The sequence below is a fragment of the Trematomus bernacchii genome, unplaced genomic scaffold (assembly GCF_902827165.1).
Source record: "Trematomus bernacchii unplaced genomic scaffold, fTreBer1.1, whole genome shotgun sequence".
NCBI classification, from domain to species: Eukaryota; Metazoa; Chordata; class Actinopteri; order Perciformes; family Nototheniidae; genus Trematomus; species Trematomus bernacchii.
In genome coordinates, this window is record NW_022987672.1 from 44,191 (window position 1) to 70,388 (window position 26,198).

Consider the following 26,198-nt stretch of genomic DNA (forward strand, 5'->3'; position numbering starts at 1 on the left):
TAGCGAGCTGCATGAGAAACTGACGGGCTGTCAGGAGAGAGGGAGGGAGAGAGGAAAAGAGATGATCCTCCCGTGTTATTAGCCATATCCGGTCATAGTCCGGTAATTACCTGCTAACGGAAACTCTGCTACACAATTCTTCTTCTTCTTCTGTGGTGGAGGTGTGTTTGAAGAGGGAAGAGGGATTTTCACTTTTGTTTCGTTTGTTTCTGTTTCTATCGTTTCTTTAACTGTATGATCTTTCGTTGGGATATTTGTACTCTTTGCGAGTACGGTTAATACTTTTTCGTTAGTGTTTTTCCGTGCCTCGAGGCGGGGATGGCGTCCTTCGGGGCGCCGCCGGTGTCTCTGAGACACGGAGTGCGGTTGGTGGCTCAGGCCGCAAGCACAGTGGAGCAGGTGTTGCTGGCTGTGGGGGATCAGGTGGGTCATGTAAACATCTCCTATGCTTCCCGCATGAACAAAGCGGTCGTGGTCTTTTTGAAAGACCAGAAATATGTGACGGAACTTATCGAGAGCGGATTAATGTTAAACGAGGAATTTATTCAAGTTTCACCGTTGGCGACACCGTCCACGCGGATCACTGTGTCTGGCGTTCCTCCGTTCATCCCGAATGAGGCGCTGGAACGGGAGCTGAAGCGTTTCGGTAAGTTTGCCAGTAATTTCCGCAGTGTTGCTCTGGGGTGTAAGGATGAAAAGTTAAAACATGTCCAATCTCTGCGGAGACAGGTTTTCATGTTTCTGAATTGTCCCACTCAGACACTAGATGTGTCCTTCCGGGTGAGGCATGAAGAGGGTTTTTATATGGTTTATGCGAGCTCAGGGAACGTAAAGTGTTTTGAGTGCGGGGAGTCGGGTCATAAACGTGTTGCATGTCCACAGAGACGGCACGCCGCTCCGCCGGGTGCGGCTGAGCCCGGGGCAGCTGGGCCCGGGACAGCCGGGGCCGCTGGGGAGGCCGAGCCCGGGGTCGCTGGGGCAGCCGGGGCCGCTAGGGCCGCCGAGCCCGGGGCCGATGGGGCCGCCGAGCCCGGGGTTGCCGGGGCAGCCGGGCCCGGCGCCGCTGGGGAGGCCGAGCCCGGGGCCGCTGGGGCCGCCGAGCCCGGGGCCGCCGGGCCCGGGGCCGCGGTTTCGCCGGAGCAGCCGAGCCTGGGGCTGCTGCTGCGCCCGCCGTGGCCCCGGGGGCTGCGGATGAAGTAGGGATGAATATCGTGAGAGAGGAAATGGTGAGTGTGAGAGGAAAACAGGTGGAAACAGGTAAACTGGTGGGAGATGATGTAGCAGGGCAGGTGAAGACCGGGGCTGTGGGGCAGGTGGAGGCTGTTGGCACACAGCAGGAGCTGCCGTCTGGCTCTGGGCGGCAAAAAGAGCTTCAACAGGCTCAGGCTGCAGACAGTAATGAGGTGACAGAGATGGACACAGACGGTGAGGGGGATTCTGACTGTGTTTCAGTTGCAGATAGTCTCTCTCAGAACGCAGAGATATATTCTTTGGAAGAGATTAATGTCTTTTTAGAGGAGTCTTTTGGCAAGGCAGTGGAAGTGAGAGACTTTTTCCCTGACACTAACAAGTTTCTTCATACAGTGAGCACCCTTCAGAAAGTTGTAGGGTTAGACCTGCTGGATGAAAAGAAACGCTATCGTCTCAGGAAGCATGTAACTGCTATGAAAAAAGGTACGAAAGAAAGCAAAAGAGGGAGGAAACTGAAAAGGTCTAAATAAAATGTCAACATGATCATGCAACACTGGGTGTCTCCTCTCTGCTGTGTGTACCTGTCTGTTCTTTCTCTCTGTCTCCTTCCTCTAATGCAGGCTTTAAGGGTTGCTTCTTTAAACATGAACGGGGGTAGAAGTGCACAGAAAAGAGCTTTAGTGTTAGAGGTCTTTAATCAGAAAAAATTAGATGTGATATTTCTGCAGGAAACGCACAGTGATAGCCTGAATGAGACAGACTGGGGGATGTGGTGGGGGGGTCAGTATGTACTCAGTCATGGCTCAAACCTTAGTGCTGGAGTAGCTGTTTTTTTCTCCCCCTCTTTAAATGTTAAGATTCTATCCAGCACAGAGATAGTTGCGGGTAGAGCCTTGATGGTGAAAGTGGAACTGTTAGAGTTCATTTTCACTTTTATTAATGTTTATGCACCCAATCAGGGCCCTGCACGTGTATCTGTGTTTCAGTTATTAAAAGACAAGCTAGACACTAGTGTACAGGGGGAGTGTGTTATACTGGGGGGGGACTGGAACGTTTGCACTAATGTCACTTTAGACAGAATAGGACGGGAGCCGCATCCTCAGTCGTCCCTTTTACTGTCACAGGTGATAAGAGAGGCTGACTTAGGCCCCGCTCACACGAGGCCGTTTGCGTTTTATGCACAGTATTCGTATTCAAAAAAGTCTTCCGTTCACATGCATTTGTTTCATTTAACGTGTCTGTTCAAACGAGGCCGCTGGAAACTCTGTAGTACATATGCTGGGACTGTAAGTGGCGCTGTACTTCCACACGAGACCGCTCGAAAGCTGTAGTACATATGGCGGGACTGTAAGTGGCGCTGTAACTTCCGCCACAAAATACACCAAAAGCAGCGAGTATAAGATCCCCCCCGGATGTGTGTGAGGCACAAACAAAACAAACAAACGAAGATGGCTGTTATTCGCGCAAGAAAGGAGTATAAGACGACAAAAATACAGGATAATGTAGACTGGGAGTCCTGCAAGCCTAAATATACGGAGATAGCCGACTTATTTCAGGCGCAATATCCGAGGACCCCGACTGAGAAAGATTTCCCTCACGAGAAGAACACAATTTCACAGGGCCAGCTTACAGCGAAACTAAAACAGGTACAAGGGGACTTGTTCGACATGGAAGAGTCGTCGCCCGGACCAAGTTCATCCCCGAGTTTGGAGCATTCCACGGATTTGCCAGAGTCGAGTAGATCCAACGGAACTCTGCCAACTGCTGCGGTTGTGAGTCATCGCAGGGATCTGCTCCAGGTATGTTCATGATTTCAATCTTAAAGGGCTTGCTATATACTATGATGCAGTACCTTCCACTGAAAAACTGAACCGGTTTAAGCTTGGTAAAATTAGAAAGTATTTAGAGCTGTTTTATTTGTAAAATGTATTGAGAGCTATTTCACAACATGCCTTTTGTGTTCTGTTATCTGGTGGCTATGGTCCTATTGTGTATTCATTCAAACTTTCTCTGGTTTATTATAGGCACGGCTGGACGGCCACAGAAGTGACCGCATGAAGAGGAAGCTTCCAGCTGAACATGCGGTGCAGGAAGAGCTGCGATTAAAAAGCCGGATGTTGGACTTAATGGAGGAAGCAACCAGCCGCAGCGCAGCCAGCATGGATCGTATGAACAACACCATGGACAACATTAATGTGACTGTACAGAATGGCCTTTCCCTGATGAGCCAGTTCATGCAAGTTCATACTAACAACAGTGGATATGGACACTTCCAGGTGCCCTCATACCCACCCCGAAGGCCACACACGGCCACACCAAGATTAAACCCCTCTGTACCACACACCCCACAGCAACAATCTCCTCCATATTCATTCAGGCGGTCACTGGATGAGGAGGAGCAGTAAAGCAGTGAGCTTCTTTTTTTTTCACAGCACTTTTTGGTCAAAGGAAGTCTGTAAACATTTTTATTTTTAACTCCACCAGACTTTGTACAAATGGAGAATCACTTTTTTTTTAAGCCTTTTTTTTTTAGCTAGCAAAGGTATTTTTTTCCCTTTGACTGTGTACACATTTATAAATAATGTTATTAATAAAAAACCTTATTAAAATAAAAGAACAGTCTTGTCTTTCATGTAAGGGTCAATGTACTCCGCAAGCACTCTCCTCACTCTCTTTCCTTCTCCCTCATTACAGTCAGTGAGATATCTATATCAGTGTGTGGGAGGCTGTAAGTCCTTTTCACCTTGTAAACCTAATTTTGACTAAATACACCACATTTATGAAAAGTAACCCCCCCCCTAGTGTCAAATATCTGAACTGTGATATGTCACATTGGGCCTTAATGGTAAAGCCCAAACTATTGTTAGGCATATATTATAGTCTCAGATATATAAAAAACATGTCTATGAAGTGTTTTGCTCAAAATACCAAAAAAATTACCCATTATAGCCTCATTCCCTTCTATTTCATCTCTGGAATCAATATGATCAGTATTATGCATTTCACAAAGAAAGTTTGCATTATGATTTTTATGAATTGTATAAATTCAACTTTGATTCAACATTTGCTTATATTACTTTTACTGAAAATCCTCAAATATTGGTTAAAATACTATTTAGAGAAGGGAAGGTAACACAATCTTAACAGGTTAATATAATAGTTTTTTACTACAGTGTATGTACTATGTTTCGCTAGTGGCCAATACAGTCTGAAAATACCATATCAAAATGTACGGTTCTTTTACTATATGTGTAAATAAATACGGTACAAAATATATATGGACAACCTGACTCGGTAGAATGGGCCATATAACTTCATTCATGAGGATGATGACATTTGTTGCACATTAAGTTCAAAGAAAGTCTGGAAGTGGTTGCAGCCAATTTTATTTTTAGTTTCACACTTTTGACATTGGAGAATCACATAGTTATTTGCTTAGTTTCACACATGTGACATGCATTAAAAAGTACTAAAAACAGTTAGGATATAATACAAAAAATCCTGTAACAGTCCTCAGATTTAGCAGCCAGGTACATATACCTAGCCAGGTATATGAATATTGTACAGCAGCCTGTCGCTGAAGGAGCTGCACAGTGAGGACAGGGAATGTAACAAAGAATGTTTATCACATCTTAATAAACACCTTTAAAAAAAATGTACAGTCTATGTACATACATGGTATGGCCTCCTCTTCGTCCACAATCTGTTTTTTCAGAGCAGGGATCTTTCCAGTTTTTAAGTACATGTTTAGCTTGGAATTAGCAAAGACCCGTGCATCATGCACACTCCCAGGCCACTTTACCACGACATCCATGAATCGGTACCTGTAATCACAGACAGCCTGTACATTAAAGGAATATTTTCCTTTCCTGTTGATGTAACTAGTGGAGTCGTTAGATGGCTGCTTGATTTCGATGTGGGTTCCGTCCACTGCTCCTAAACATTGTGGCATGCCATGTGTACAATGGAACCCCTCAACCAGATCCGCGGTCTCGGGCTCAGTAAAAGGCAGCTTGATGTATTTTGGACCCAGGTGGATGGTGATCGCTCTGCATGTCTCCCTAATAATGAGGGACAAAGACGGGCGGGAAACTCCGAAGGCGTTAGCAGTCTTCCGTAGCCTTCCCTCGTCGCTCAGGTAATAAAGAACCGCAGCAACCCTTTTCAGTGGATCAATTGGCGCCCTCATGTTTGTAGTTTTCTTCTCGATATATGGGCGCAGTTCTTCAGTCAGGGCAACGACAGAGGCTTTGGACATGCGGAAGTTCTCCCTCCATTCATCGTCCACGACAACGCCATTGACAAAATTGTCCCACCAACTGCTAGTTCTGCCCGGTCTTACCCAAAACTTTCTCCTGGTCGCCCTTCTGGTTGTTCTCCGCGGTGAATTTAGCCACATGTCGTGTATGTGGTTCTTCATGTCCACTAGTTGCTTGTGGTTGTCGTAGAAGCACCGTAGTTGTAGCACTAACATATTAATCATGGTCAGTAGCGTCTGGAGCACAACAGCAACCCTGTGATCCGCCATTCTTGTTGTTGTTGTTGTAGAAACAAATCAGCAATGAGGCGGGGGAGAGGTGGGAAGAGGTGCGAAGAGGCGGGGCTGTCGTTATTTTTTCAGGCAATATTCGTATAGAGGCGATTAAACGGACTCGGTTGACCCCCCAGAGCGTTTCGTTTGCAAATCTATCCACCTTGGGACCCGTTATCGTTTGTGTGGTCAGTTTCTATCGGCCTCGTCTAAATAATAGGGCTATACGCACGCGAAACTATGCAGATACAAGCCGTTTTCTCCTCGTGTAAACGGCGCCTTAGTGGATGTGTGGAGGATGAAACACCCCTCTGTTAAACAATACACCTGGATGAGAATGCTAGATGGGGGCGTCAGTGCAGCCAGGCTAGACAGATTTTACATGTCTGCTTCTTTTATTACTCGTGCAGTGAACTGTCACATCCAACCTGTTGGTTTTACAGATCATCAGCTAGTTTCTTTAGATTTGGTTTTATCCAACACAGAGAAACCTAGATCGTTCTGGCAGTTTAATGTAAACATTTTACAAGATTTGATTTTCTGTGAGAATTTAAATTTTTTTTGGATCAACTGGAAATCAAAGAAAGAGTCTTTTCCCTCCCTGAGTCAGTGGTGGGAGGTAGGAAAGGCTCAGATTAGAGTGTTCTGCCAACAGTATACAGCCTACTCCACTGCCAACATTAGGAGAGCTATAGAGCAGTTAGAGAGGGAGATCAGAGAGTTAGAGAGTGTGTCTGCTCGAAATATAGAACAGTCCCTCCTAAAACAACAACAGCTTAACTGTTTTCTTCAGGAGAAAGCCAAGGGAGCTCTGATAAGGGCCCGTTTTACTTCCATGAGAGACATTGATGCACCAACCACCTTTTTTTTCAACCTGGAGAGGTCTGTGGGCCAAAGGAAGCAGATGGTGTGTCTGCGTCTCCCCGATGGACAGGTAACCTCTGAACCTGCTGAGATGAGGAGGCATGCAGTGTCCTTCTACACGGACCTGTTCAAAGCCGAAGGTTGTGACGTAGAAGCTGCTGATGAACTTCTTCAGAGTCTTCCACAGCTGGGTCCAGCCGAAAGTGACACCCAGGGCTCTGACATTACGCTGGAGGAACTGACCTCTGCGGTGACACAGATGGCCTCCGGCAAGGCTCCGGGCATAGACGGTTTACCTGCAGACTTTTTTAAACATTTTTGGAGTATTTTAGGACAGGACTTGTTGGACGTATTGATGGAGTCCTTTGGGAAAGGGACTCTTCCAGCTTCCTGTAGGCGTGCAGTGATTTCACTGTTGCCTAAGAAAGGAGATTTAACCCTGCTGAAGAATTGGAGACCTGTGGCTCTCTTATGTACGGACTATAAGATACTGTCAAAGGTTTTAGCTAACAGACTGAAGTGTTTTATCGAACTTCTTATTGGTAGTGATCAGACATATTGCATCCCTGGCAGATCAATCGTGGACAATTTGTTTTTGATGAGAGACACTTTTGATGTTTGCAAACTGTATAATATAAATGTTGGTATTATTTCTATTGACCAGGAGAAGGCGTTTGATCGTGTGGATCACACTTTTCTGGCTGCCACATTGCAGGCTTTTGGTGTTGGGGAGCATTTTTTGTCCTGGGTGAAGTGTTTGTACAGTGATGCATGTTGTGTTGTGAAGGTGGGGGGGAGGGCTGAGCAGACCTGTACCAGTTAAAAGGGGGATCAGGCAGGGCTGCCCTATCTCAGGCCTATTATACAGTATTGCCATCGAGCCCCTTTTGTGCAGACTTAGAAACAGGTTGACGGGCCTGTGTCTGCCAGAGTCAGCTCAGGCCCCCCCGGTGGTTGTATCAGCTTATGCTGATGATGTCAGTGTTTTTGTCCAGGGTCAGCGAGATATCCAGGAGCTACAGGACAGTTTAGCTTTGTATAGGAAGGCTGCTTCAGCCAAAGTTAATTGGGAGAAGAGTGAGGCAGTCTTGGTAGGTCAGTGGAGTGTAGAAAATAGGCCCAGCCTTCCTGGTAACCTCAGCTGGGGAAACAAGGGTTTAAAGGTCCTGGGAGTTTGGTTGGGGTCTGAGGACATGGTGGCACAGAACTGGGAGGGATTGCTGGGAAAGGTGCAAGCAAAATTAGCCAAATGGAGATGGCTGCTACCCCAGCTGTCCTACAGGGGAAGAGTTCTTGTCGCCAACAATCTGGTTGCCTCGTCTCTGTGGCACCGACTCCAGGTGTTAACCCCACCGCCGGGCCTCATGAAACAACTGCAGCGGCTCCTCGTGGATTTCTTCTGGTCGGGTCATCACTGGGTGCCAGCATCGGTCCTGTACCTGCCTGTGGTGGAGGGGGGGCAGGGCCTCGTGGACATTACGGCAAGGACTGCTGCTTTTAGACTGCAGGCAGCTCAGCGGCTGCTGTATGGTGCCTCTCCCTGCTGGTTGGCTATGGCCCGGCTGTTGCTCTGGAGGGCAGGGGGCTTTGGTTTTGATAAACACTTGTTTCTGCTGAAGGCCCCCTGCGTACAAGATAACTGGACTTACACCTTTTTACTGCTCAGTCATCAATGCCTGGAAGATTCTGAGTTTTACCAGACCACCTGACCCCCAGCCTGGGATGTGGCTGTTTGAGGAGCCACTGTTTGACACTGGTTTTCTTTCAGGAACTTTTTTCTCTTCAGCCACCCTAAAGAACGCGTTCATTGAAGCGGGAGTGGTAAAACTTGGCCATTTGACGGGGGTCTCCACAGAAAAACTGGCTGAGGTGACGGGCATTCGATCAGCCCGAGTTCTGGAGACTTTGGTAGATGAGGTGTGGCAGTCGCTGTCGCCATCCCACCGGACGTTTGCTCTGGATGCAGATCTGGCTGACCAGTGGAGAAAGGGACATGAGTATGCCTTTCCTGCCCTGAGTGTGGGTCCTGCGGTGGGGGAATGGAGAGAGGAGGATGGTCTCCTGCTATCACTGGGGACTCTAACACCTGGAAAGTTCAGCTCCTGCAGTGGGAAGAAGCTATACCTTAGCTGCGTAAAGGTGCTTAGCCTCAGCTCGCTCGCAGGCGTCAGAGAGTCGAAGTGGACGGATGTGTTTGGCTTGGGCTTTTCCCCTCAGGGCAGCTGGAGGATCCTGTATAAAGCTCCAGTTGAGAAACGGATGGCAGACATCCAATGGAGAATTATACATGGTGCAATAGCCACAAATAAATACAGAGCTCATTTTGACCCGGGCACAAGGGGGGGCTGTCCGTTCTGTTTTATGGCAGAAACACTGGAGCATTTAGTGGTGTCCTGTCCCCGATTAGCTGGTCTTAAAAAAATGTTACAGGAGTGGGTGGAAGGGTTCGGGGAGGTTTTCTCCATACGACTTTTTGTCCATGGCCCCAAATACATCCTGAAGAAGAAGAAAACCCTACTACTGATAAATGTCTTGTTTGCTAATGCAAAATTAGCAATCTGGAAAAGTAGGAAGAACCAACTTGCTGGAGTGGGATGGACAGATGCAGTGCTCTGTCTGAGGGGGCTGGTGGCAGCGCGTCTGAGGGTGGAGCATGCGTACTATACGCTGATCAATCATCTGCAGGGGTTTCTGGATGTGTGGGCTGTTGGGCAGGTTCTGTGCTCACTGGGGGAGAATGACTCTCTAATATTGAAGTTTTGAAGGATAGGTGTAGTCTTTGTTTTTAAAGAGTGTAAAAGAGGATGTTTTTTTAAATGGGTAAAATGCTTTTCAGATGATGTTTGTTTGGTAGTCATGAAAATTCGGTTATTTATTTATTTGATTGTGTAATGTATTAGGTTTGTCCTGGTGTATGGTTAAAACAAATGTAAATAAAATTTGTTTTAAAAATCAAATCTTCTTCTTCTTCTTCTTCTTCTTCTTCTTCTTCTTCTTCTTCTTCTTCTTCTTCTTCTTCTTCTTCTTCTTCTTCTTCTTCTTCTTCTTCTTCTTCTTCTTCTTCTTCTTCTTCTTCTTCTTCTTCTTCTTCTTCTTCTTCTTCTTCTTCTTCTTCTTCTTCTTCTTCTTCTTCTTCTTCTTCTTCTTCTTCTTCTTCTTCTTCTTCTTCTTCTTCTAACATGACCGGTAAGTTTCACATTTGTCCGGTAAAATAAATTCTGTCCGCGGAAACCCTGCCCCGGACAGCGCAAAATGCGTATATGAAGTGTCATGAACAATAAATCATACCCTCGTGGGGGCGCGCTCATGTGATTGGCTTAGAATTGAGGAGACATCTGATTGGCTATAGATAGAACAAATTACAAGTATGAATCGGGTCACCGTCAGGGGAGTCTCAAAAAACCCACACACGAATGCACAGCGATCCATGCACAGAAAGCGGGTTGTGTTTGCAGGTGCAGGATTTTAACGGAAAACAAATATGTGAGGATCAAAAATACATATGTAAAACCTTTTTCTGTATTTGGATTTTATTTACGTGTATATGAAACGGAACACATTTGTGTGAGCATTGAAAAACACAAGTGTGGATCCGGAAATGCAAGTGTGGATCCTTCTGTGTGCATGTGTGTATTATCAGACTGTTCTGAGCCCATATTTTTCAGCCTGCCCATTAGCCCGTGGATACAGTGGGCTAGAGGTAAGATGCTGAAATCCATACTGCTCCGCAAACTGTCTGAATTCCTCACTGCTGTATTGTGGACCATTGTCACTGACAACACATTGTGGGATGCCATGTCTGGCGAAGAAGCCCTTCATATGTGTGATGATAGAAAGTGCTGATGTACTGGAGAGCTGTGCTACCTCAGGGTAGTTTGAATAATAGTCTATTAACAAAAGATAGTCCTTGCCATTCAGATGGAATAGATCAGTGCCCACCTTTTGCCATGGTGCAGCTGGTAGGTCTGCAGTCAGCATTGGCTCCTTTGTTTGTTTGGAGTGGTGTCTGAGACATGTGTCACATTTTCCTATCATGCTCTCAATGTCCATGTTGATGCCTGGCCAATAAACTGCTTCTCTGGCCCTCCTTTTACATTTTTCCATGTCAAGATGTCCCTCGTGGATACGATGTAGCATGTCCTGACGCATGGATTGAGGGATGACAATCCTGTTCTGTCGCAGCACAAGGCCATTTGCCACACACAGGTCTGCCCGTACAGGATAGAACTGTGGACAACTTCCTTTTGTCCAACCATTGAAAGTATGGCAGGCCACTTTCTGTAGTGTAGGGTCTTTTTCTGTCTCCTGCACAATTTTCTGCAACATGACATCAGAAGCTGGGAGCGATGCCATCACCATGTCAACGTGTGCTTCAACATCATCACCAGCTGTGAATCTGAGACTCGTGTCAGTGCTAGGTACAGGTGCCCTAGATAAAGTATCTGCCAGTACAATGTATTTCCCTGGAGTGTATATTAACTCAAAATCATATCGCTGCAGTTTCATCATCATGCGCTGGATTCTAGGTGACATGTCATTTAGGTTTTTCTTTATGATTGAAATCAGCTGTTTGTGATCAGTCTCAGCTGTAAAGGTTGGTAAACCATAAACGTAACTGTGAAACTTTCCACACCCAAACACTAGACCCAGAGTCTCCTTTTCAATGTGTGCATAGCACGTCTCAGTCTCTGTCATTGTTCGTGACGCGTATGCCACCGGCTGCCATTTGTCTCCATTTGCTTGAAGGAGTACAGCTCCCAATCCATCTTTAGATGCATCTGTAGAGATCTTTGTAGCTTTTGATGTATTAAAGAATGTAAGAACTGGCTCAGTAGTTAGAGTTTGCTTTAGTTTTTTCCATTCTTTTTCATTTGAAGCATTCCACTCAAAAACCTTGTTGTGTTGAAGCAGCTCTCTGAGGCATGTTGTCTTGGAGGAGAGATTAGGTATGAATTTACCCAGGAAGTTTATCATTCCCATAACTCGCAGGACTCCTTTCTTGTCAGTGGGAGGAGGCATGTCCAGTATTGCTTGCACTTTTGCCAGATCAGGCTCCACCCCTCTCCTGAGATCTTGTCTCCCAAGAAGGTCATTTCTGTGACCCCAAACTGACATTTATTTCTGTTCAATTTCAGCCCATTCACTTGGACTCCCTGTAGGAGATCTTTTAGTCTTTTGTCATGTTGTTGACGTGTTTTTCCCCAGACAACCAAGTCATCTATGTACACTCTTGTGCCTTCCAGATCCTCTATTATGGACTCCATCGCCCTGTGGAAGATTTCTGGCGCTGAGATGATACCAAATGGCAACCTCAAAAAACAGTATCTCCCAAATGGTGTGTTGAAGGTGTAAAGGTTGCTGCTTTCTGGGTCCAACTTCAGCTGCCAAAACCCCTGCGAAGCGTCCATTTTGCTGAAATATTTTGCACCTGCCATTTCACAGGTTATCTCCTCACGTTTTGGGATTTGGTAGTGTTCTCTTTTGATATTTTCATTCAGATCCTTTGGATCAAGGCAGACTCTTAAGTCACCAGTTTTCTTTTTTACACATGTGATGGAGTTCACCCAGTCAGTAGGCTCCTCCACTCGCTCAATAACACCCAGTAGTGTCATCCTGTCAAGCTCTTTTTTCAAACCTGCTCCTAGTGATGCTGGCACTCTTCTTGGGGCGTGCACTACAGGCTTGGCATCATCCTTGAGCTGGATCTTGTAAGTGTACGGCAAGGTCCCTTGTCCTTTAAAAACTGTTGGAAATCCCTTTACAATGTCAACTGTTTCAGCAAACTGTGTGTAGTTTGTATTTCTGCATTGTTTGTCCATTACTATGTCCCCACTGTTTATTTGATAGATCCTCTTAACCAGTCCTAGGTCCTCTGAAGCTTTGTCTCCCAGGAGTGATTCATGCCCATTAGGCACAATGACAAACAACAGGCTGTACTGTTTGCCTTTCACTGTCAACTTGAGTCGGCATTGCCCTTTTGTCTCAATTGGCTGCCCGTTGTATGCCTTCAGTGGTTTGTTCTTTTCTGAGATACTTCTAGGTTTCTCTCTAAGTGCCTTGAGATCATTCACATTAAATTAGCTTTAGCCCCAGTGTCAATCTGAAATGGCACAATTGTCCCATTTACTAGGATTGGTGCAATCCATTTGTCATCCGATACAGCATTTACAGTACCTTTTGGACTCTGTGAGCCGTCATTTTCGTCATGTGACACCATCTTGATGAAAAATGTTTCACTTAAATCATCACTGTCATCTGAGTCTTCAACCCTGTGCACCTTATTCCATTTATTTTTTTCTCTGGAGAGGCACATCTTTGCATAATGATTTTGTCCTTTGCACTTTGCACACATTTTCCCATAAGCAGGACATTGTCTTGGTGTGTGTTTTTCCCCACATCTCTTGCAGCTGCATCTCTTGCAGTTCGTCATCATTGTTTTTATCTCTGTATCTTTTCCACTGTTTTGCTTTAACTGACACAGCGTTCACTCCCTCGCCATGTTGGCTTGCTGCTCCATGTGCAGGTTCATTAAAAGTCAGTACATGTTGGCGCGCTAGCTCACTGGCGTGGCATATTTTAATGGCGCTCTCCATCGTGAGTTCTGTTTCCCTCAATAATTTCTCTCTGATTTTCTTGTCATTAGTCCCAAACACTATCTGGTCTCTAATCATTAGGGGCGTTCACACCAAGTACTTTTCCCACAATAGTTCATGAGAACTTTAGTTCATGAGAGCTCTTTTAGTTCTGATGAACTAAAGCAGATCGCGTTCACACCAAAATGAGTTCCTGGGGGTGGATTAGGCAAATGAGCCGCTGACGTCACTTATTCTTCTTCTGCTTTGGGTTTACTGGCAGGCCGCAAACAACTTCACGGCGAGTACAGTAGGTGGCGGTATGCACCTTAAAGTTGCAATTCGCCAAAAAACCGAGAGAAGAAGAAGAAAAAAAACTTCCGCTTCCGCTGTATGCTTCTGTTTACCTTCCGACCTCAGACACGGTATGGAGTTGACGTTTTGGTGCTCGTGTTATACAGCTTCGTAACTGAGTTATTTAAGCCAATAACTCAGCCACAAATACAAATACAGATCAACCATTCAAATGCAATAGAAATGCTGAGTTGGAGGCGAAGGCGGTTAAGAAGCCTTAACAAAAGGATTGGACCACGAAAAGCACACGCTATGGACATGTTTCGCCGTAGGACAGCTGAGGACCGTTATCACGCCCAAAGAACAGCAATGGTACGTTCATTAAATCACTATTAATACTATCTAATGTAGGATTTATGGAGTTATGTAGGGCTAATTTGTGTCTTTGTATGTGTTCCAGATATGCGAATACTACGGAACGCGTCGTGTCCCGCGCTCTCTCTGGGTGAACAATAGAACATCGGCCTGGTGGGAGAAGGTGGTGCCAACGTACACTAATGTGCTGTGGATCAAAGATTTCCGAATGTCCAAGGGCTCTTTTCAACTCGTCTGTATTCGCCTGGAAGCAACGTTGGGGAGACGCAACCTAAACAAATCGCCACGGGGCAAGACACGCGCACAGCCCTTGAGGCATCTGAACAGCATGGAAATTGTAAATTGACAATAAAGCTGATCTTTTGTACAGTGCATTTGGTTCTCTCTTTTATTTACCACAGTCAACAGACACAATTACAATAGTGCAGACACACCTTAGTGCAAAGATTAAATGTCAGTATCAAAACAGTACTCATACTGTATATTTGGATATTAATATGAGTATATTATTATGTTAAATGTGTGTTAAAGACAATGCGATGAGGTTGAAAGCTCTTTAAAAAGCTTTTGTATACCATCTTTACTGTGATAAATACATACATGTTAAGCATACACACCTGAAGAACTACGTTACACACACACACACAGGTTAGTCTGTGTACCGCTGCACTGCTGCTGGTTTAAACAAAGACAGTCAAGATGCTAGTGCTGTGCATGTAGGTTCTCTTTTATTTATCAGCAGCAGATCAATAAGTGTCAGTAGTATCAAAACAATATAATAACAGTGGCAATATATATATATATATATATATATATATATATATATATATATATATATAATAACAATAGGTAGGCTCAGCAGCAGACACACCTTGCAAAGTTAGGTGTCAGTATTAATAACAGTGGCATATATATATAATCACAATAATACAAAATTAACTGTCCCAGGTGTAGGCAATTTGGGGTGAAGTGTCTTGCCCAGGGACACAACGACATCCTGACTGCAGTGGGGTTTGAACCTGTGCTCCCCTGATCCGAACACCAACGCACCAGACCACTGCACCACACGCCTCCCAACAAGTCATTGTACAGTTTATCAACGACGACAAGTTTTTCTTAATTTTTGTATTGAAGGCCTGTTGGATTTAATCAGCTCGCTTAGCACTGCCAGAAGCCCAGTCTGAAAGGTATTTTGTTGCTCCACCTGGCGCGCCATGAGCAGCTGGTCGTCCGATTCCTGGGCCTTGTGTGAATGCAGCAGCCGTTCGTCGTGCATCTCCTTGGCACGCAGGTCCTCATTCTCCTTGCTGACCATGGCACGGCGGTCCATCGCCATGATGGTGTCAAGGAAGCTGTCATTGCGTGCCCACTTCCCTAAGGTGAAATATGCAAGATACAAGATCAGTTTAAGGCGAGACACGGCAGGCAAAAACATCGTTTTTCCTGCACTGGTCAATTTTGAGATTGTGTGCTATTTTGATTCCATAACATGTTTTCTTTCAGGCTTTTGGAAGGAAAACGTACAAAATACACATTTAAGTGTTTATTTTACTATAGTTTGTCTATTTGCGTCTGTAGATTTCTCCTACATTCACCAAAAGTTAGCATTCTAACGTAACATAAAGTACCGCGACCGCTGTTTGCACCATGTCATCAGAGATATCGTTGGAAAGCTCCGTCTCTCCTGCACAATCTCATCGGATCCAAATATGGTCATTTCCTTTGTATCAGCAACCAATCGTGAAAGTGCAAAGGGGTCTTAAACCAAGAAACGAAATCTCATTGGCTGGTGTCAATTTCTGACAACGTGATTCGTTCAGATGCGTCACGTGGTGTGCTAAAGCACTTCCTGGTTAGCTTTCCGCTAGAAATTTAAATCTGAAAATGGCAAAATAACGGAGAAAAAAACGTTCACAGAGAAGACGACAACAATTGTCACTTGCACAAAGCAAGGTTATACAAAAAACAAATGACCCCGAACATTAAATACCTTCACGGAGTGCGTCGATGCGCAAGCTGTCATCCAGATAACAGGAGGGTTTAGCTAGCGTCACACTGTAATCTTTAAAGGTCGTTTTCTCAAAATGAGTTTTTTCTCCTACTCTGAGTTCGAAATTTCCACTTCAGTAGCACGTACATACACCAAACCTTCCAGTTATATTCCTATCAATATTATGAAGGCTTTTACAGAAGGGTTTGGTCATATATAATTCATAGCCTGAATTATATAACATTGTATACCTAAAAACATGGTGAAAATTGATATTTTAGGGCTGTATTTTCTGATTTATGGAGTGATACAAAGAGATATCCAAAATCCCTTCTGTAAAAGCCTTAGATACTAATATGACTACAAAATGAAACAATAATTTTGATCCTGGCTTTATCCAAAGTTCAGATTTCGGTTCCTGAAATGTGTTAAAATATGCACATATTTCATGAGATAATGGTTCATTTGCATATTTAAACATGCTATTTCAGAAAACTTGTAATACAAAAAACAATTGCCTTATTGTAAGTAATTAACTGGAGAAATTTTTAGCTGATATCTTTAAGTTAAAAAAATTACCCTATTCACCTGGGGTGTCTCGCCTTAATTGCAACAACGAGACAACATTGACTAACATTGGACATGGTGCAGGCAGGGACAGTGTACAAAATGCAGGTGTAAAGTAGAAGATAAGATAGGATCAAATAATATCAAATAAAAAATTAATGTCAAAGTGCCCTTATTTATTGTTTTGTGCTTAATGTATGCTTGAACTTTGTTTTATAGGAATTAGTGGACATCAGTTAGATGTGTAACCTTCTTTCAAGGCCAGAGTAGTTACAGTGTAAGTGGATTGACATCTAACATAACATGGCTGAGTACAATTATAACAATCAATAAAAAAAAGGAAAAATAAATAGAATTTCAATTACATTTCTACTTAAATGTGCAAAAATATTAGAACATCAGTCTTTGTGGCATGCAGGTAATAAACTGTTTAAGCTTTTACCATTAACATGTAGAATGAATGTTGCAAATGACTTGAAATTATAGCAACTACAATGTATTGTTAGAGGTAGCATTATGTCCAGCTAGCATGCTAATTGCTAACGTTATATTATCGTTTTATCCCAGAGGGGAAAACTAGTTTCTAATCCTGAGAGAAACACCTCGCCTGAAACACACGATTAGTGCCATGAGTTAGTGAAGCAAATTACAGAACATTGCACACTTATTCACAAGTCAAAACGTGTTCATAGCGGGGACGGCTGAGAATAGCTAGCTAGCTAGATGTTGTTAGCCAGCTTGGACCTATGATAGCAAGTTCTAGCATGGCTAGCTCGATCTACTGAGCAAATAAAAGTACATCTAAGACCAGTATTGTGCAGATTAAAACAGTGCAGTGCATGTATTTTATTTTACCTTCGTAGTCGTCCCGACATGACTTTGCCAGGTCTGCTAACTTTGCTGAGCCACGGAAACTGCATTCAGTAGAAGCTTCTGAATGCGGCGCTTCGCGTCCTCCGAGTAAATCGCCAGAAGCGCCGACACATCCTCATCACTCCACCGCTCCGATGATTTATTTTGTGTTGCTATAATAACTGCTTTCACAAAAGTAATCTCTTCGGGTGCGCTGGCCCGAAGCGAGCAAATACAATGGCCGCTTACAAAAAAAAATTCAGAGTCAAACGGGCGTGGTTTGCATTCCGCACAGCCTATCAGACGTACGAACTATTTTCTCCCACAACAGTCCCTGCTCTCTAGCAGGGACTGAAAAGCGGGTCAGACGAACTAATTTGAACTACTTTAGTTCCTGGGGCTTTTTGGTGTGAACGCAAATATATCGTAGTTCTGATGAACTATTGTGGGAAAAGTACTCCAAAGTACTCCGGTGTGAACGCGCCTAATAAAGCCTTGAAACTTGAACCTTGAATTGATATCTACAGCCCCGGAAGAAACTTAATTCACTACGGCTGGGAATCACCAGGCTCCCAACGATACGATACTATCGCGATACTTAAGCCACGATACGATAGTATTGTGATTCTACGATATGCTAAGTATTGCGATACGATATATTGCGATATATATATATATATATATATTTGTGGAGGAAACTTCTGTGTAGCAATGCATGGAGTCACCGACTCAGGAAGGAGACACGGTGAGAGTTGGAGCTTTTGATGTCAAAAACTGATGGGTTTATTCAGAGTATCGGCCGGAGGATTCACATCACAAGTCAAAGAGTCAGAGGTTCTGACTTCACGGTAGAGTTGCCACGTCAATTCTGAAGAACCTCTCTCTATGCTAGACCTTTTAACTGGTTCACAGAGAGAAATCAACATCTCTGAAGGAGTAGACCAAACAGCTGGGAACACTGAGCCACCTGCGTCCGACACTCATGGCCTCAAGGATTTCACATCCTAGAGTCCACAAACACCGATAAAGAAGTGCCTCAGTGTTCTCACAACAAGTACCCTTCGTGCCAGTCAAGTTGACCGGTCACAACCTGGTGACAACAACACATATGGCATATATATATATATATATATATAATATATGCCTAAAAATAGTATAATAGGAGACCTTTAAGTGCTATTCCCCCCCTGTGCTGCAGTTACCCCGAGACTCTGCGTCAGTTCCTGTCTGGGAACCAGCCGAGCCGCAGGCAGCGAGTCCTGATGCTGCTGCAGCTGCTGGAGGGCGTGCAGCACCTCTGCAGTGAGGGGGTCGCTCACCGGGACCTGAAGACTGACAACATCCTGCTGGAGCTGGACTCAGGTCAGAGAAACACTGCCTCTCCTCCACTGAAAAATATCACTCAACACCGGTTTAGGAATCAATAACATTACATGACATGTTACTTGTTAGACGCTTTTATCCAAAGCGACTTACATACTCAATGCTGTGGACAATCCCCACAGGAGCACTTTGGGTGAAGTTGCCCAGGGACACAACGACACGCAGTGGGGTTTGAACCTGTTGAACCCCTGATCCGAACACATACGCACATCCCACTGCGCCACACACCTCCTACATTCTTGCAAGAAGGAGCAGAGTTAAATCACATACAGGAATATGGTTCAACTCACACACATGAGTTATGTTGCTCAAAGGAACACGAAATCAAGCTTATATAGTCTAAGTGTCATAGTCGTAAATCGACTTTTCAATTTGAACCCGAGACCCCGGAGAGAACAATTACACAACATTTTAGTCCCTCAGTTGAATTATTCCTGGATGTCCTCAGACCTCAGTCGCTCAGAGAACATTAGAGGTTTCAAAGTGTGATTTGTTCCTGCAGCTGGATGTCCTCAGACCTCAGTCGCTCAGAGAACATTAGAGGTTTCAAAGTGTCATTTGTTCCTGCAGCTGGATGTCCTCAGACCTCAGTCGCTCAGAGAACATTCGAGGTTTCAAAGTGTGGTTTGTTCCTGCAGCTGGATGTCCTCAGACCTCAGTCGCTCAGAGAACATTAGAGGTTTCAAAGTGTGGTTTGTTCCTGCAGCTGGATGTCCTCGGCTGGTGATCTCGGACTTCGGCTGCTGTCTGTCTCAGAGCGACTGCAGTCTGCAGCTTCCCTTCAACAGCATGTGGGTGAGCCGGGGGGGCAACGCCTGCCTCATGGCCCCCGAGGTGAGCTTCAGTAACTCTTTAAAGGTCTCCTATTATAATATTTGTAGGCATATATCATAGGTCTCAGATATATACAAATATATACAAAACATGTCTCTGAAGTGTTTTGCTCAAAATACCAAACAGATCATTCTAGCCTCATCCCCCTCTCTTTCAGCTGTTATTAAAGCAGTGGTTCTCAAACTTTTTCCGTCAGGCCCCCCTTTGGAGAAAAAAAAAAAAGGCGGGCCCCCCCAACACAAATAGTCACGTAATGGGCCCAGTTAACATTTATTAAAATACATCAATATGAACGTGAGCATTCAATTAAAAAATCACGCACATACACAGTGTACCCGTGACTGTTACAATGAAGGCTCGATAATCAGCTCACGGCATATAGGGGTAAGCACGGGTAAAGTGCTTGTAGATAACCCAATTTTGTGTTGTCTGAGACTGAAGGGGATGTTGCATTGTTTTTGTTGCTTTCGTTGCAGTTTTATATATATCTTAGAATGTAATTTAGGTTAACTTCCTGCTTCATTTGTATGCTTTTATTTCGAAGGCGAGATTACGTGACGGCGGAGAAAGAGAAGAACGGACTGTATGTTTAAATGTTAGCACCCCCCGAAGAGGCTCAAGCTCTTACGTTGGTTCTGGAGTTACAAATAAATTCGAATTCATCAGTAAAGTAAAGCCTACGACCGTTATTCGGAGGGAAATGCTACAGTCCTCCTCACCTCCTCTAAGGGGGTCCTCACATCCCCGGGAAGATTCTTTTTTAAATATTGAAGTTAAAAGCATCAATCTGGTGCACTTAGAGAGCAACATGGAGAGATCTATGGATATATCTCTCAACACCCATTTGAAACAGAACTGTAAACAGATTTACTTTTTCTTTATGGATATTTTACAAATCGCTCCCCTTTCAAACTCTATTCTTGTTTTACTGTCATAGTATTTTATACCTGTTTTTCATTTATTCTCTTATTTTTTTACAACTATAATGATCATATTAAAACTGCGGTCACAGGAGTGTGCGCAGTGATGAGCGGGCCCTCGCGTCCGTGCGCCTGTCGGGGAGGGCAGCTGGTCGTCCCGGCGTCAAGCAGACGTGCGTGAGTCCTCCGAAATGAGCCGTTTGTCGTTTCTATAATTTTCGCGTCCCAGACTCCCAGGTCCTCCGGCAGCGACCCGGAAACGGATGTCGGCGCGACGTGTCGAAGGAAAACAAATTTCTCTAAAGGCTCGTCGAGGATCGATTATGGAGGAGGCTGTCTGGAGGAGCCGTAACCGAGGATACACTGATTTAGAGGAGAGAGGAGTCTCTCTGGAGGAGCTATAACCGAGGGTACACTGATGTAGAGGAGAGAGGAGAGAGGAGTGTCTCTGGAGGAGCTATAACCGAGGATACACTGATGTAGAGGAGAGAGGAGTCTCTCTGGAGGAGCTATAACCGAGGGTACACTGATGTAGAGGAGAGAGGAGAGAGGAGTGTCTCTGGAGGAGCTATAACCGAGGGTACACTGATGTATTCTCCGGAGTCGATTTCAGCCAACAGTGATGTTTAAAAGAGGCGTTACGCATGGCTGGACTTATGTCAACGAAGCACAACTCTGCAAACTGTTCCCGTTGTGATTATAAGTTATTTAAGATGATCAAATGTGCATCAGACTTTCTGCCCTTTACCGTTTGTTTACTCACTAATCACATCTCCCCTGGATGTTAGGCTATTTATTTGTTTAATACAACTGCTTTCATTGTGACGCGATGTTTACAGTGAGAACAGCTGCTGAGGTCAGTGCAGAAAGCAGAACAGTGTGTATAATATATATCACTCAATAATATATGTAACAGGCCTACATTTCACACTTTATTTGTAGGCTTTAGGAGATATCTACAAATAAACAGTAGGGTTAGGATTAGGGTTATGCACTGTAAAAACTGTTGCTTTGGTAAAACTTAAAAAATATGTGTCAAGCGATTCCAAGCAATTTTAAGAGTTTAGTCAACTTTTGCAATTTTTGAGTTGGTGAAATGTACTTTTTTTAGTTTTCCTCTACTCAAGAATGTGTTACTTTGCTAAAACTTAAAAAATATGTGTCAAGCGATTCCAAGCAATTTTAAGAATTTAGTCAACTTTTGCAATTTTTGAGTTGGTGAAATGTACTTTTTTTAGTTTTCCTCTACTCAAGAATGTGTTACTTTGCTAAAACTTAAAAAATATGTGTCAAGCGATTCCAAGCAATTATAGGAGTTGGGTAAACTCACTAATGTGATTTTTTCTGCATATGAAAAGATGAGATGAGCCTACAATTAAAAGCCCAGATATTAAGTGTAACCAATGCAAATAACAATCTGCTAAGAACCACACGAGAATAAAGTAAATTATAAAACACAATTGAGTTGCCGGAACCTATATACGACAAACTCTTCCTGATTTCAATCCAACCCTTTAAATATTTGATAGCATTGAAACATTGCAGATTAAACAAATAAATTAAAAAAGGGAACGTTATGGACATGTTAATACATTTTATTAAAATGTGATTATTTCAAAACAGTTGTCCTAAAAGAGTAACAAGTTTGTTTAAAAGCACAACACATTAACATACATGGAGACACATGGTTATTACTTGATGGTTATAACTGCATCTGGCTCTTGGGCAACGTATCACTTCATGCTATGCATCACGAGCCTGTTGCACTTCGACCTCTGCTGTTCCCTGTAAATACAAACAAAACACTATATTGAGTACAAATCAGGACACACCATGTGTTTTCCTCAACAACAAAAATCAAATCCGTCTTGAAAACATAACGAGCCAGTTTACATTAGCTGTTAACAGACGGTAACAGAGGTGCTATTCACATGCATTACAAGGGGTTTAAGCCATCAACAAAGGCTGGTTTGCAAGAAAATGAACCAAATAGTCATGATATTGATATAGTTCATAAAATGTCCAACTACTTCTTTTTAACCCCCCCTCATGCTCAGAGATGTATATAAAGTGGCACATGGGTCCTAGAATAAAAAGAACAGACGATTATTTCAACTTTTATCTTGATAAGTGAGAGCGCAGGCCAGTCTACATGAATGCAGGGCAAGGCACGTTTCTGTCCAAAGGTTCCATGATGGAGTCGATAATGTTTTAAAATATCACTTTGAGTGGTGACACTAGTGCTGCATAGTTTACATCTCCATCGCATCTGTGATTCAAAAAATAGAAATGGGTACGTTTACCTGATGCTCATTATATTAGTATGTAAACATAACACGTCTTGAATTAACCTCTGAAACAACAACTCTGACACACTCAAGGGCTTACCTCATGTGAACCTGAAGTCGATAGCAGGAGGCAAAATGTCTTCAAGAGGAGGTGTGTTTTCTGGTGAGGCAAATGAAAGAACAAAATAGTTACATGATGACAATGTAACAATCATTTCAGTAGAATTCATTAAAACATATTTAATTCAATTAATGGAATCAAACATTAAAACACAATTATCATTTAAAACGGTATTGTATTTATATACATTTATAAGGATGGCATTGTTAGATACCAGTACAATTCCATGATTCTCTACACAGCAGATCCTAATTACTTCAATATACACTCCTTTATCTCGTTTGCATACTGTCTAATATCTACTTTATGTTGTAGTAAAACATCTCCTTAATAAAACTGTATTTATTGATATTTCTCGCTAAAGACTGCATTTTACTGGACTACATTGAACACATCTTGCTGACGTTATACATGCCTCCTCGCCCAATACACACTTTTACTGAATTGCGCCTGAATGCACCTTAACTGAAGTCACCTCCGTCTCTTTCTACTGAGAGCTAACGTTAACTCTCCTGCAGATTCCAACATGGATAGCGTTGCAAAAGCATGAAAAATATAGTTTGCACTTAATTTTGTATAATAAGAACTCGATGCTGTAACTGCAGACTATGAGTTTAAATTGGGTACACTAAGATTGTTGAAAGATAATTCATTGCTCACAGTAAAACAAACGGTGAAATACATATAGAGGAATTAATATAAAATAGGCGCATTAGTAACTTACTCTTACATAACCGCTGGGTTATAAAGTAGTAGGGAATAGTTTTAACGGAGGTATTTTACCGCACAACATGCACGGCAGGAGAGCCTCTGAGCCCCGCGGCCGCATCACGGTGCCCGGGCCAACGCTTAGAGCGGCATAGGGGAACAGTTTGCGGAGTTGATTCTTAATACATACTCTTAACTTAACCACTTTTAACAGAATTGCGTCGGTAAGCACTTGATGCAAACTTTGCCCAACAACTTTGCGTGAAGAAATAGACTACATGAGCACGACAGGGCTGAGTCTAACTTTAACAGCAGTAATGGCGCTGGCATGCATTACAATGTCGATGTTTCGTTCAAAACAGTGAATACAAGAAAAGTAAATAACTTGCTAGTTAAAAAGCAGTAATTAATAACTCAGGTGGCATGCTTACTTGTTTTACGATGGTTTGAGGAGGATCCAACGCAAACACGTGTCCAACTGCTGAAGAACCGCTGCAAAGAGGAACAGGAAGTCTCACACCGCGGTATTCTCGTTTGAGGGCGTGGCATGACCGTGGCGTTGAAAAAAGCATTTTTATTACGTTTTCCAAAACGTCTTTTTAAAGAAAGTTCAGAAAATGTGATATTAATTTACAAATTAATGAGTTCTTAAAACATGTTCTCATTGTTGCTTACGTGTTACTTATTTAAACGCACATTGAAAAAAAACTAATTTAGGGCAAGTAAATTACATAAAAAAATTGAGTTTTGTTGACTTCACCATCGGAACTGTTTTTACAGTGTGGAGTGTATAGGTGTCTGTTGTAATGAATATGTTGCCAGCAAAGGGCGTTGTTTGACAAACAGTAGGTGAGTGTGTGTGTTTGTGTGTCTGTTTGTGTGTGTGTGTGAGAGTTGATGTGCCGGGCAGACAGGCGGGTCTCAGTAGCTTAAGGTAGTATCTGACATATAAATGGTAAAAAATTGTACATTCTCCGTTAGCTCCATGTTCAAACGATCGACTATTCCTTCTCAATGTAGCATCACATTGGATATGCGCTTAAGTTGCCCTAGATTGGAATTTTTCCGATCATTTCCCTATGACGAATTAGCAAAAATGTGCTTAAAATGCATGAAAAACGCACATTTTTCAAAATGGCCGACTTTCTGGGGGGCGGGGCTAATGAAAAGCAATTTGAAATATGTGTGCAATCATAATAGCAATGTGTATACAGCGTTTCGTGAATATCGGAAAAACTATATGCGAGCAGTTTGGAGCAATTTGCGACATGTAAATCGTCAAAAATGGTGTATTCGCTGTTAGCTTACGACCTCCACGAGTGATTTTTCAAAAATGTGCTCCGCAATTAAGTATCATATCGGATAGGGGCTGAACTTGTCCTGGATTGGAATTTTTCCGATCATTCCCCTAGGAGGAGTTCGCAAGAATGTGCTTAAAATGCATGAAAAACGCACATTTTTCTAAATGGCCGACTTCCTGGGGGGCGGGGCTAATGGAAGGCAATTTGAAATATGTGTGCAATCATAATAGTAATGTGTATACAGCGTTTCGTGAATATCGGAAAAACTGTATGCGAGCAGTTTGGAGCAATTTGCGCCATGTAAATCGTCAAAAATTGTGTATTCGCTGTTAGCTTACGACCTCCACGAGTGATTTTTCAAAATATTTGCTCCGCAATTAAGTATCATACTGGATTGGAATTTTTCCGATCATTCCCCTAGGAGGAGTTCGCAAGAATGTGCTTAAAATGCATGAAAAACGCCGACTGGCCGGGGGGGCGGGGCTAATGGAAGCTATTTACAAATATGTCCGCAATTCCATGAGGAATGTCTGTGCCAAAATTCGTGAAGTTCTGAGAAACTATATGTGACTACCACACAATAGGGGGCGCTAGTGAGCAGTTCTTTTGCAAAATTACGTTTTTTACATTCTCGAAAAGGTCGTGGGCTCTGACGTGTGTCCCAAGTTTTGCGTCCGAAGCTCGTTTTTATCGCAATTTAAAAAATGTTTATAGGCCACGCCCACATTCTGAATTTGTTGCGACATTTTAAATCTGAGTTCTTGAGTTATAAATTGGTGGTGTTTTGGCGCCCCCTATTGTCCAAAATGAAAATGCTTTGGTGTGCCTATTCCCCAAGATAGACTGAACCTATATACCAAAATCTGTGATATATGGATATATTGTTGATGAGTTATAAGCATTTCTTTCTAAGCCCCGCCTTTTTGCGAGTACGTTTTGATTGATGGCGGCAATATTTATCGTCCTAACATGCTCATTTTCTACGGTAATGTGTCTGACCCTCCACCGATGCTGTATACGAAGTTTGGTGTTGAAAAACTGAAAATTGAAATTTAAGTGAATATTTTACTGTTTTGAACATTATGGTAATTTAAATTAAAAAAAATGTAGGCGGAGCTTAGGGTTCCAAGAGGATTATTTGTAGAGCAGGTCCACCCGGATATGTGTACAACATTTCAGGTCATTTGGAGTTACTGTGCAACTTTGTAAATTTATTCCGAAATGGGTTTTTCATAGGTGACGCTAGAGAGCACATTGGACAATTTGAGCTCATTGACTCCAGAATATTGTAGTTTTCACCAGTCCTGGTGTCCGTGCAAAATTATACAACTTTGTAAGCGTCCTAAAGGCCTCAAAAACAGGAAACGCCAGCAGAAAAATAATAATACGTAGGAAAACAATAGGTTC

The 26,198-nt window shown here is 43.3% G+C and overlaps 2 protein-coding genes across 10 annotated transcripts in view; one reads left to right on the forward strand and one right to left on the reverse strand.

Annotated features, from left to right (window-relative positions):
- The window catches only part of LOC117487475 (NLR family CARD domain-containing protein 3-like), a 189,413-nt gene that overhangs the window by 39,996 nt on the left and 123,219 nt on the right, over positions 1-26,198 (reverse strand). The window lies entirely within an intron of this gene.
- Positions 2,565-3,743, forward strand: LOC117487481. The gene is made up of 2 exons (XM_034136110.1): positions 2,565-2,990; positions 3,216-3,743. Exons 1-2 carry the CDS (start codon positions 2,604-2,606, stop codon positions 3,594-3,596), a joined length of 768 nt encoding a protein of 255 aa, XP_033992001.1. The 5' UTR covers positions 2,565-2,603; the 3' UTR covers positions 3,597-3,743.

Coding starts and splice junctions, on each gene's coding strand:
- LOC117487481 (XM_034136110.1), top strand. CDS start 2,604: ATGTGTGTGAGGCACAAACAAAACAAACAAACGAAGATGGCTGTTATT. Junction 2,991..3,215: donor ATCGCAGGGATCTGCTCCAG/GTATGTTCATGA, acceptor GGTTTATTATAG/GCACGGCTGGACGGCCACAG.